Below are 11970 nucleotides of genomic sequence, written 5' to 3'. Positions count from 1 at the left end.
ATTTGTGACAACATTGTTAGATCTTGAGAATATCATGCTAAGTGAAATAAGTCAGATGCAAATGTCAAGAACCATGTGATTTCACTCATATGTGAGATATAAAATTAAAAATAACAAATGAGCAAACAAGGCAAACAAACAAAAACTCATAGATACAGACAACAGTATGGTGGTTACCAGAGGGAAAGGGGGTGGAGGGGAGATAGAAAGGAATAAGAAAGGTCAAATATATGGTGACAGAAAGAGATTTGACTTCGAACACACAGTGCAATATACAGATGATGTATAATATTATAGAATTGTATACTTGAAACATATAATTTTATTAACCAATGTCACCCCAATAAATAAACTTCAAAACTAAAGAAGCAAAAATAATTATAGCTTTGTGCAGTGAAAATTATCAGTATTTTCCTATATAACAAGAATTTCATGTCCTGTATATAGAGAGAAAGTTTTAGACTTGATTATTTCTTTTGCAGATTAATTTGGTGTGTGAAAGAGTGTTTTCTTACTGTTTTTTCTGTGTCATTTTGACTGTCTTTTTCTTTTAGGAGAATAATGTTTAATGATATTTAGAGGCAGAAATCAAAATTTTAATTTTATAAAATATCTAATTTTGTTGGTAACAGACTTTTTGCAGTGTCCCTGGTGAACATTATACTCCAGCTTTAAAATGTGAAATAAATGCAGAAGAGCAAGTGACTTCTGGTGTTCATCCTTCTGAAAATCAAAAAGCAGAATTGCAAGATTACAGATATGAAGTTCAAGGTAATAAAGCTTATACCACATTATTAAACTGTTAATTTTCTTAAATGAATTGATAAACTTTTACATTTAATCATGATTTAATTCTTAGTTTGGGTTTATCATCTTGTCTTCATTTCTGATTCATGAAATCTTATATTTAATACACACTCTTATTTTATAATGCAATAATTGTGATATAAAGGGAACTGGAGCTGTCCAAAAGTTTCCTTGTCTCGTTATGCACTTCCTCTATTCTCATCTTTTCCTGACTCTAATTCTTTCCTTAATTTTATACCATAGATCCAAACCTTTAAAGATACTGTATTTATTGAACAAGTTTATTTCAATTTTTCTTTTTTTAAAGAATAAGAAGACATAAAACTACCTTTCTTAATAGGAATCCAGTATTGCCATATTTTGCCATGTACAATGCACAGTATATTTGCCCAAATTTGTGAGGGAAAAATAAGGATGCACATTATACATGGGTAGTACTAATTCCATATTTATATAAATGTTTTTAATTTTTGTATTTATGCTTATGAGTTAAAAATGTAACTCTAGAAATCGATAACGATATCCATATGCAAAATAATGCCCTGGAATACAATAATCGGTTTTGTTGAACTTACAACAAACTTGCAATGATGAAGAGTTCTTGGCCGTCTATGGTGCGTAAATATTGTAAATTTGTTACCAGTACATAATATTTCTTGTACCTTGTATGTTCTTGTGTTTTGTAATTATTTGTTACATAAAATTTCTTGTACCATAATGTGTTAAAAAATAAATGCTAAAATTCCTTCATAATACAAAAAACAAGTACCTAAATGTAAACAAATAAAAATTTGAATTAAAATGAAAGATTTTTTTCCATGAAAGTTTGGGCCAAAAATGTGTGTGCGCATTATACATCGGAGAGCATTATAGACGGCCAAATACGGTAGTTTATTTCTACAGTTTGCAGTCTCAGTTAATTTTTTGGTGTGTCTTCACAAACAACACTTTTTTCCTTGGTCCATTTGAACAAAATGTGTACAAATTAATGTACACATTAATGTATTTTAATATGAAATTGTCAAATTATCTTTGTGGCAGGTGTTTCACATTAATGAAATTTTAGTTTTTGTTTACTAAATATATGAAGTTTACTTCCAGGAGACAATTTCTAAAGTTATTAATAGATGAATAATGCTTATTTAAAGAAGCAGACTTTTACTGTGGAGTGAAATTATTATAATTGTTTATCACCTAGAATGTCAAGAAAATGTGCAAACTCTTCTCAACAAAGTAACAGAAGAATACAACAAACTTTTGGTACTTCGGACACGGTTAAGTAAGGTGTGTAAATGCAAAATATATCATGTTTGCATTTATAGTGTGTGTCGTTTTGTAAGCTTCATCAAAAATTTCTAGAATAAGGGAACATGAAAGAGGAGATAAGGCAAAAGTGACATTCATTTATAGTATCAGTGAGTTGATGGAATTTCTGCAATTTAAATACTATTTACACCTTTAGAGAGGTTTAGAAATCATGGTAAAATACTGGCGGTGCCAAAAAAATGTATACAAGTGGACACTTTGGTCAACGTTGCTCAAGCAGTCGTTTGCCATAATCAGAAGTGGCTCGATGCTGATGGTAACCACTCGGAGCATCTCGTGTAATTGCAGAAGTCAAATGTGACTTGTATTCATCGTTTATCGGTATATATTGAGTATTACAATTTTAATGCAGCTTTCCTTTATTAAAATGTGTATACCTTTTTTTGGCACCCCTGTACATATAAAATGTAAAATTGTAAACTTTGTGAAAGTGTTGCATTTAATTTTATGCAGAACTCTTTAAAGCAGTAGGTCTGTTTTATAGAAAAATAGTAAATCGTTGTTTAGAACATAGCTAATATGTTTCACAGTGTTGTATTTGTCAGATGTTTTTCCAGGTAGTTTTTCTAGGGTTCTGGTAGGCAGGTCAACTGTCTTCTGAGCTGTGGCTCCCTTCATATGTGCTTTAGCTGCTGTTTTCTCCACCTTGTTTAATCACTCTTTCACCCCTTTTCTGTTTTCTGGACATTGTTTGAAATCTCTCGTTTTCTTCTTTTATTTTCTTGTTTATTATGAATTCATACCTTTTAAAGATTCCTCACTATCATTTTAATTGAGTCATAGGGAGGGAAGAGAGAGATGTCAGACATCACAGACGTAACTGCCCNAAAAAAAGCAGAAAAAAACCACAAATATGTGGGGATTAAACAAGATCCTACTAAAGAATGACTGGGTCAAAGAACAAATAAAGGAGAGATCAAAAGATACATAGCAACCAATGACAATACAAATGCAACATATTAAATCTTTTGGGATACAGCAAAAGCCATAGTAAGAGGGAAGTTTATATCATTACATGCCTATCTCATAAGACAAGAAAAATTGCAAATAACCTAACATGACATCTTAAAGAACTAGGAAAAGAACAAATGAAGGCCAAAGTCAGCAGAAGGAAGGAAATAATAAAAATTTGAGCAGAAGTAAATAAAATAGAAAACAAAAAGATCATAGAAAAAATTAATGCAACAAAGAGCTGCATCTTTGAAAAGATTAGTAAAATGGAGAAACCTCTAACTAGACTCACTAAAGAAAAAAGAGAAAAGACACAAATAAACAAAATCAGAATTGAAAGAGAAGTGACAACAGATTCCATGAATATAGAGGATCATACAAGAATACTGTGAAAGACTGTGTACCACCAAATTCAATAACCTGGAAGAAATGCACAAGTTCTTAAGAATATATAACCTTCCTAGACCAAATCGCAAAGAACTGCAAAATCTAAATAGACGGATTAACAGTAAGGAAATTGAAACAATCATCAAACACCTCCCAAAAAGAAAAAATCCAGGACCCAATGGCTTCACTAGTAAATTCTAACAAACATTGAAAGATGATTTAATATCCATCCTCCTCAAACTGTTGCAAAAACTTAAAGAAGAGGCAGTGCTTCCTAAACATTTTATGAGGCCAACATTGCCCTGATACCAAAACCTGGCAAGGATAACACAATAAAAGAAGAACACAGTCCAACATTTCTGGTGAATACAAATACAAAAATCCTAAACAAAATACTAGCAAATCGGATCCAACAGTACATTAAAAAGATTATACATCATGATCAAGTGGGGTTCTTTCCAGTGGTACAAGGATGGTTCAACATATGCAAATTGATCAATGTGATATACCACATAAACAAAGTAAAGGATAAAGAGCATATGAAAAAGCATTTGACAAGATACAACATCCATTTATGATTAAAACATTTAATAAAATGGGTATACAAGGAAAGCACCTCAACATAAAAAAAGGCCATATGTGACAAACCTTTAGTTAATATACTTAATAGTGTAAAACAGAAAATTTTCCGTCTACTGTCAGGAACAAGACAGGGATGCCCTCTCTCACCGCTGTTATTCAGCATAGTATTGAAAGGCTTAGAGCAGTCAGGCAAGAGAAAGAAATAAAAGGCATCTATATTGGGAACAAGTCAAATTGTTACTTATTTGCAGACAACATGACTCTTTACATAGAAAACCCTAAAGATGCCACCCAAAAGTATTAGATATAAACAAATACGAGTATAGTAAAGTTTCAGTATACAAAATAAATGTATAAAAATGCACTGCGTTCCTATATACTAACAATGAAACTTCAGAAAAATGAAAAATTTCTTTTGCAATTGCAACAAAAAGAATAAAATGTCTAGGAATAAACTTAAAAAATGATGTGAAGGACCAATACACTACAAACTATAAGAGATTATTAAAAGAAATTGAAGAAGACTCAAAGAAAGGGAAAAATATTCCATGTTCATGGATTGGAAGAATCAACATAGTTAAAATGGACATATTACCCAAAGCAATATGCAGATTTAATGTAATTTCCATCAAAACCCCAATGTCATTTTATAAAGAAAGAGACCATACAATCTTCAGATTTGTATGGAAAAAGCCCTGAATAACCAATGCAGTCCTGAAAAAGAAAAAAACCAAGGCTGGAGGCATCACATTCCTTGACTTCAGTTTATACTACAAAGTGACAATAAAACAGCATGGTATCAGCAGAAAACCAGATACACAGCCCAATGGAATAAAATTCAGAACCCAGAAATAAACCATCATATATATGGGCAGATAATTTTTGACAAAGGAGCTAAAAACAATAATGAGAAAAGACAGCCTCTTCAATAAATGGTGCAGGGAAAATCAGAAAGCCGTGTGCAAAACAATGAAACTAACTGCTTTCCGTCACCATATATCAAAATTAATTCCAAATGGATCAAAGACTTAAACATAAGATATGAAATGATAAACTGCATAAAAGAAAGCATAGGTACTAAACTTATGGACTTTGGGTTCAAAGAGGATTTTATGAATTTGACCTCAGAGGCAAGGGAAGTAAAAGCAAAAGACTTTACTTTTGGGGACTGTATCGACCTAGAAAGCTTTTGCACAACAAAAGAAACCATCAACAAAAATAAGAGGCAACCAGCCAAATGGGAGAAGATATTTGCAAACAACACCTCTGATAAAGGGCTAATATCCAAAATATATAGAACTCATTCAACTCAACAACAAAAACCAAACAATCCAAATAAAAAATGAGCAGAGGACTTGAACAAGATACTTTTCCCCAAAAAAAAACATACAAACAGCCAACAGATATATGAAAAGATGCTCAACTTCACTAGCTATTAGGGAAATGCAAATCAAAACCACAATGTGATACCACCTCACACCTGTTAGAATGGCTACTATCAACAAGACGCAATAACAAGTGTTGGAGAGGATGTGGAGAAAAAGGAACCCTCATATTGCTGATGGGAANTGGAGACATTTCTCCGTGCCAAAAGGTCCTTGATATTTAAATCTCGCTCTTCTGCTAGAGTCAAACCCTGACCCATCTATGCAACTCCATGTGCCATTACCAGCTAGCCTACTGAAGCGAGAAGGGTTATTACAGTACAGCCATACGGAACTATTGGACCAATAAAACGTGATAGTATTTTTTTATGTTTTAATCCTGTAAACCAAAAGTATAAATAAACATTATGGGCTATTTGCACCCAGGGACGTATTCTAAGCATGGGCGTTTTTGACAGGACCAAATACCAAGGACCATTTGTCATGAACCACATATGCTCATGGATGTTTTTGGTAGGACCACATTTCAAGGACCTTTTGACATGGATCAGATGTCTCAGTTGTTGTTTTGGGCAGGAGCAAGTGTCCTGCAAGGATTCCTTTTACCTAGAATGGCCTTTCTCCAGATATTTGCATAACCATCACACTTACCTCCTTTGGGTCTTTACTCAAAGGCCATGCTCTCATGAGGCCTATTCTGATCACCCTCTGTAAATTAAAATCACCCCTTAGAACTCTGTGACCTAATCACCTGTTTTGTTTTTTCCATATTACTTAATATTGCCTATTATATATATAAATAAAAAACGTGTGTGTGTGTGTGTGTGTGTGTACATATATACACTATATTTCTATTTATACTTATATTTATATTGTGGTTTGTTTTTGCTTGTTGCCTGTCTCCTGTGAAGGACTTTATAAGGGTAGGGATTTTTGTGTATTTAAGTCACTTCTATATCCCAAACACTATAATAATTCCCCATGACAGTAGGTATTCAATAAATATTTAAGTGAATGAACAGTTTATAATTTAGTTGGGAAGTATGCTGTAGTTTTCAGCTAGCTCTGTTAAGTCCTCAGATTTCATCTACCTCGTGTTGGCTCTCCTGGTCTAGGACTGATGTCTCCATAGGTACTAATCTCAGAACAATTTTCTTTTTTTGAGACAAAATACTGAATGTCCACAGTTTTTTGCAAGTGGTCTTTCTCCTTCTTTTATTCAGGCTCAGTATGTAGGCTTTGGAATTGTTCACCCAGCATTGGCACAGCCTTCTAATGCTTCCTTTTTATTTGAGATCAGTGGTTCCCTAACTTGACCATGCATCAGAAAAACTGGAGGGTTTTGAAATTTAATATTATTTTTTGACTACTTAAAATTACAGACTCAATAGCTTTGAGATGAAACCGGGACACTTGTCTTTGTAACAAGATAATTCTGATGCAGGCAGCTCATGGTTTGGCACTTGGAAACCACTGCTTTAGGTTTTGTGATATGAAGGAAAACAGGTAGATAGCAAGAACTCTCTAATAACCAGCTGCTGTATTTCAAGTAGTCTTCCTTTAATTTGTGATGCTTTCTCTCCAAAGCATGAAGAAAAGGGAGTTTTCTGGAAATGTAGACTGACTTTGCTGTTTCTGCATTTGGGCTTTTGTCAGCTCACCACCCTCTCTCAGAGTTTATGTAATACTTACTGGGAAGGTACTGAGAATACCTTTCAAATAAATCATTGGTTTTCTTTCCTCCAACCCCTGCTCCCCCAAAAAGAGGTTTCTGACTACCATGCTCACTCCTACTAGCAGTAATAAGTCAAAGTTATTTCTTGTAAATGTCCTCACATATTTGGACACAGCCATAACATTAAGGTAGACTTGAACTAGTTTAAGAAAAATAATTGAGTCATTCATTTAACAAATACTTGGTTATGCCATTACTAGAAGCCTCCTAGGGATATAGTGTGGGATCTACCTTAAGAGTCAGACAGACCTGCATTTGACCCCTGATTTGTCTTTTTACTGGCTTTATGATTTGGGGCAGATAATTTAAACATCTCTGTAATGATAATAACTACCCTTAAGATTGTGAGGGAAGACTAACCTTGGCTTTATGCCATGGAAGAAGATTTAGGTGTATATAAAACGGCCTTTTCCCTTAAGGGACATCAGTCTAATCATTGAAACAATAATTATTTACAAAATAATTTTTAAAAGTAGTGATTAGGGAATATAACATGGTGATACAACAGGAGTGCTGGAATTTAAACTAATCTGTGTGGTATTTTTCACTGCCTATCACTGTACATTTCTCTAATGTTAGGCTGGCTACAGGGGAAAAGAAAATGAAGGGATGAATATGAGACATTGGGATGGAAGGAATGTTGGGAGCAAAGCAGAGGAAAAATCATAAGATAACCCTGTGTTGTTTGAGCTTAGAGAATATGGTGAATAATGGTGCATTAATGTAAATAGAGAAATCAGACTTTTAACTGTAAGGGGAGCAGTGAATTTGGTTTTAGACAGACGTTTTTTGAATTTGGGATAAATCCTTCAAATGCTATAAAACTACAGAATGAAGTCATTGTGACCAAGCACTTTTTTGGAGTTTGGGTCTTAATGGCTGGATAAATAATCAGGAGGGTTTTCTAGGCCATGACAACAAAAATCAAGACATGAAACTAAGAATCAGAATAGTGTATGTAAGAGGCAATATGGAAACAGACAAAATAATGAGGAAGATAAAAGAACCAAGAAAGGGCAGAAGAGAAAGTCAAGGGAAACTAGTTTTTACATTCATTTAACTTGAACATAGAACGTAAATATAGAGCATGAATAGGCGATTCATAGCAGAAGAAATTTACATAGCCAATAGCGTTTGAAAGGACATCTAATCTCAAAAATACAGACATACATGTTCTAACAAAGTTTTAAGACTGTTAAAACTAGGTGCTGCTGAAGTTTTGAGAAAATACTTAAGTGATACTGTTACGGGAATAAAATCAACGTAACTTTTTGTAATATAGCATTATATTAAAATCTTAAATATGAAGCCTGACAATTATTTGTAAGATTTTATCACATAGAAACATCCAAATGATGTGTGCAATGATGTATTTATGAGGATCTAGTATATTGTAGCATTATTGGTAATAGTGAACATTTGGAGACAACCAAATGTCTATCAGTAGGGGATTGGTTGTGTAAGTTTTGAAATGGAATGATGACAACTTGTATGTGTCCAGTTTGAGACAGAATGAAAGAAACAGTATGAAGAAGGGTGGGTAAGAGGAGGATGGAATTAAAGAAAGCATGGATGCATATGAAACTGGGAGTGAGAAATTATATTAGTTATAAAAGAAAATTATAATTTCCCCCTTTAATCTTTTTCCATAGTTCCTAAATAATAGTCTTGCCTTATTTTTATGACCCAAGTGAAGCATTTTAAGAATTTTTTACAAAATAATGAATGCTTGTAGAACAATACAGAATAAAGACATGAATACCAAAAGATACATAGATTAAAAAAAAAAAAAACCAAAATCTAGAAGTGACTATGTGTTCTGCCACTGCTCCCCAGTTCTACTTAGAGATAATCATTGTTATTTTTTGTGTGTATTCTTCTAGATTTTGTTTGTGTGTGTAAACAATTTTTAAGAAAAATGAGATTTTTACCAACTTTTACTCAATAATATAGATAACTTTTTAAAACGTCTGTACCTGTAAATAGCTCCAGGTCATACATTTGTTGTAGACTTCATAAAACAGTATAAAATTCAATGGTGATCTCATAAAATACGCTTATTGTTCGATTGATTGTGCTACTTTACTTTTAAGTGGAAAAATTACAAAAAATATTATTTAAGTTACAATATATATAACTCTTGACCTATCATTTTTATTCCCCTGCCCCTGTGCATATTTGTGCATGCTTTTAAATTTGGACTAACAGTAAAGCTCACAATGCTAATTCTTTCACCCTCTTTTATTTGTATTTAGCTCATCCATTGATTCAATGGAAATTACTGAATCTGATGTACAGAAAACTATCTTCCCTGGAACTTGTCTAAAACAGAACATAGATGGTACAATACAGGTATATGTTTAAACTGTAATGTCCAGATTTTATTTTTCTTGCTATCATTTTTATGTCTGTGGTTTAGTAATTATCCAATAAATGGTTGCTGAGAAATAAGCATAATAAATACGAGGATAATATCTTACGTAAAAAACCCAGAAGATTAAAGGCTTCTTTTTTTTTCTTTCCTCCTAAATATGTTCTAGTGTAAAATTTGTCTTGTTTTGTGTTACATGGGCTGTGTAACAAATTAGTTTCAGTGCCCTGGTCAACAGCTTTTCTTTCCACCTTGAGAAGGTGGGACTAGACCATCTCTAGAATAGACTTTTGTATTCACTCTAACACAAGGGCTGGGACAGTGGGTGAGGCATCCATCAGCACAGGCCATGCGATGTGTAAAAGCCCTCATCTTTTACAGTGTGTACCATCTAGCTAAACCACTTTCTGCTCTTCTGCCTCTCCTCAACATTGTATATATTCCAATCTGTGTCCACTTTTCTCAGACTTCAGCTGCAAAACCCTGGTCTTCACTTAGTAGATGTTTAGTTCTTAGGTTTACAGAAAATAAGGATCATTGCCCACTCTCATTCTGGGTACAGAGGAGAGATGTTGGCTGCATTCTTGATTCTTCCACACTCGTCCCATATCGAGTACCTGTTTGAATGACAGTCAGATAATTGGTAAATAAAGAAATACTTTCATGCTGAGAACAGATTTACATTTTAAAAAACTGTTGATGGCTTTTTCTATTTATACAAGTAATTTGTATTTGTAGAAAATTGGATACTATCAATAAGTACCAAGGAGAAAAGGAAATTTGCTTATAATTTCATGAGTGAAGATAGCCACTGTTAACATTACTTAAAATTAGATACACACATGTTTTGTTAATTATATTTAAGAAGTATCTTTATCCCACTCTAGGACTATATGTTAGTAATTAAAAATATGTAAACATATCTCTCACTTTCCATCTTGGTTAAATCACAATACTAAGTACAATTATTTAGTAGACTTATACACTAGAATTATTCACTAGATTTATTGTTTTTAATTAAGAGCAAAACTGCAATTTATTTATTAAAATTTCTCAGAAGTTTTCTAAGAAACTGATCTTTTGAAGATATTTGAGAGAAATTTAAAAATAAGTGGTGTATAATTAGTATAAATAAGTACGTAATATTCTGCTTTTTAATTTAGATTTCTGGTGGTGAATTTGGAGTGGACCAGGAAACAAATAGGATTAAGTTGCTGGAAAAACAGTACCAAGAACGCTTAGAAGAAGAAGTAGCTAAGGTAAGTTTATAGTTAGTACAGAAGATTATTGTGGTGTATACTTCCTTTGAGCCTTCAAAAGCATAGATTTTGTTGATGGTAATGCACTTTATTTTTTGTTATATATTTCATACATAGCTCATCTTTAAGTTGTTAACTGGTATCAACCACAATTGTCTTTAAGTGGAATGTCCTGTGAATTTTTCTTTGAGAAAAGCATTCTTCTCTTGTTATAGAATAGTAATTAGAAACTTTTCAGAATGCCAAAACAGGTTTTTACAAGTTTATTACCATGTGAGTAGTACCTTCTGAAGGAGTTCAGCCTTCCTTAAAGGTGGAAGATAATGGTAGGAAATGACCAAGAAGGTGCTCAGTCTTTTATGTATTACCTTTCCCTACCTTCTCCCAGAGAAGTTACTGTGATGTTAACCACTGTAGCTAGCATTAGCTGCTATGCCCAAGGCCATTAAAACTCCTGAATACCAAGCATATCATCTAGCCTACCATTATGATTCCATTTATTTTTGTCTTTGTATTTTCTTTTAAAATGTTTATAGCTAATTGCGTTCTTTTATTGGAACAGTTGAATTTGAGTTTGCTTACTTTTTTACAATATTTCAACTGTTCCAATATAATAACCCCAGTAGAATATATGCATTGTAAAGTGGGAGGATTGATAGGATATACAGAAAGTGCATACGAAATTAGGTTAATCATCAATTAGATAAGGTCAAGATCCAAGGAAATATATGTGCCATAATGACTTATTCACTTTTGTATCTGAATTGAATGTTTAGTTCCTGGAGATCAAACTAAAAAGTGAGGTACCATCACTTTTATATAGTTCTCATTGTCTAGTTCTTTAGAGAAATGTAGGTTTTCCCTTGCATACTTAGGTCTTACATAAGTTTCTGAAGTGGAATGTTATAGCAGGGCATCATAGTATAGCAATTTGGAGCAAGAGATTTGGTATGGGATATACCATGCTTTAAATTCTTGTTCTTCTGATTTACTAGATCTGTGATCTTAGGAACTTCTGAACCTCAGTTCTCTCTATGTTAAAGAGGAAAATAATAAACATAATAGTAATTCTTCTTCAGTAATAGGATTCAACTAATACATATAAAGCACCTAGCAGATGAAAAGACTGTTACCGTACTTCCCCATGTATAAAACGCACCCTTTTCC

At 33.0% G+C, this 11970-nt stretch overlaps 1 protein-coding gene across 1 annotated transcript in view; it reads left to right on the top strand.

The window, feature by feature from the left end:
- AKAP9 (A-kinase anchoring protein 9) overlaps positions 1–11970 on the top strand; it is a 158071-nt gene that overhangs the window by 48629 nt on the left and 97472 nt on the right. The window contains exons 7-11 of the mRNA XM_019634580.1: positions 633–771; positions 2006–2091; positions 2587–2600; positions 9429–9525; positions 10708–10803. Coding sequence (XP_019490125.1) covers positions 633–771; positions 2006–2091; positions 2587–2600; positions 9429–9525; positions 10708–10803 — 432 coding nt within the window. The remainder of the gene's footprint in view (positions 1–632; positions 772–2005; positions 2092–2586; positions 2601–9428; positions 9526–10707; positions 10804–11970) is intronic.

Source organism: Hipposideros armiger, unplaced genomic scaffold (genome assembly GCF_001890085.2).
Source record: "Hipposideros armiger isolate ML-2016 unplaced genomic scaffold, ASM189008v1 scaffold_1749, whole genome shotgun sequence".
Taxonomy (NCBI): Eukaryota; Metazoa; Chordata; class Mammalia; order Chiroptera; family Hipposideridae; genus Hipposideros; species Hipposideros armiger.
Note: the sequence above shows the minus strand (reverse complement) of the source record. Positions and strands in the feature narration are given on the sequence as shown.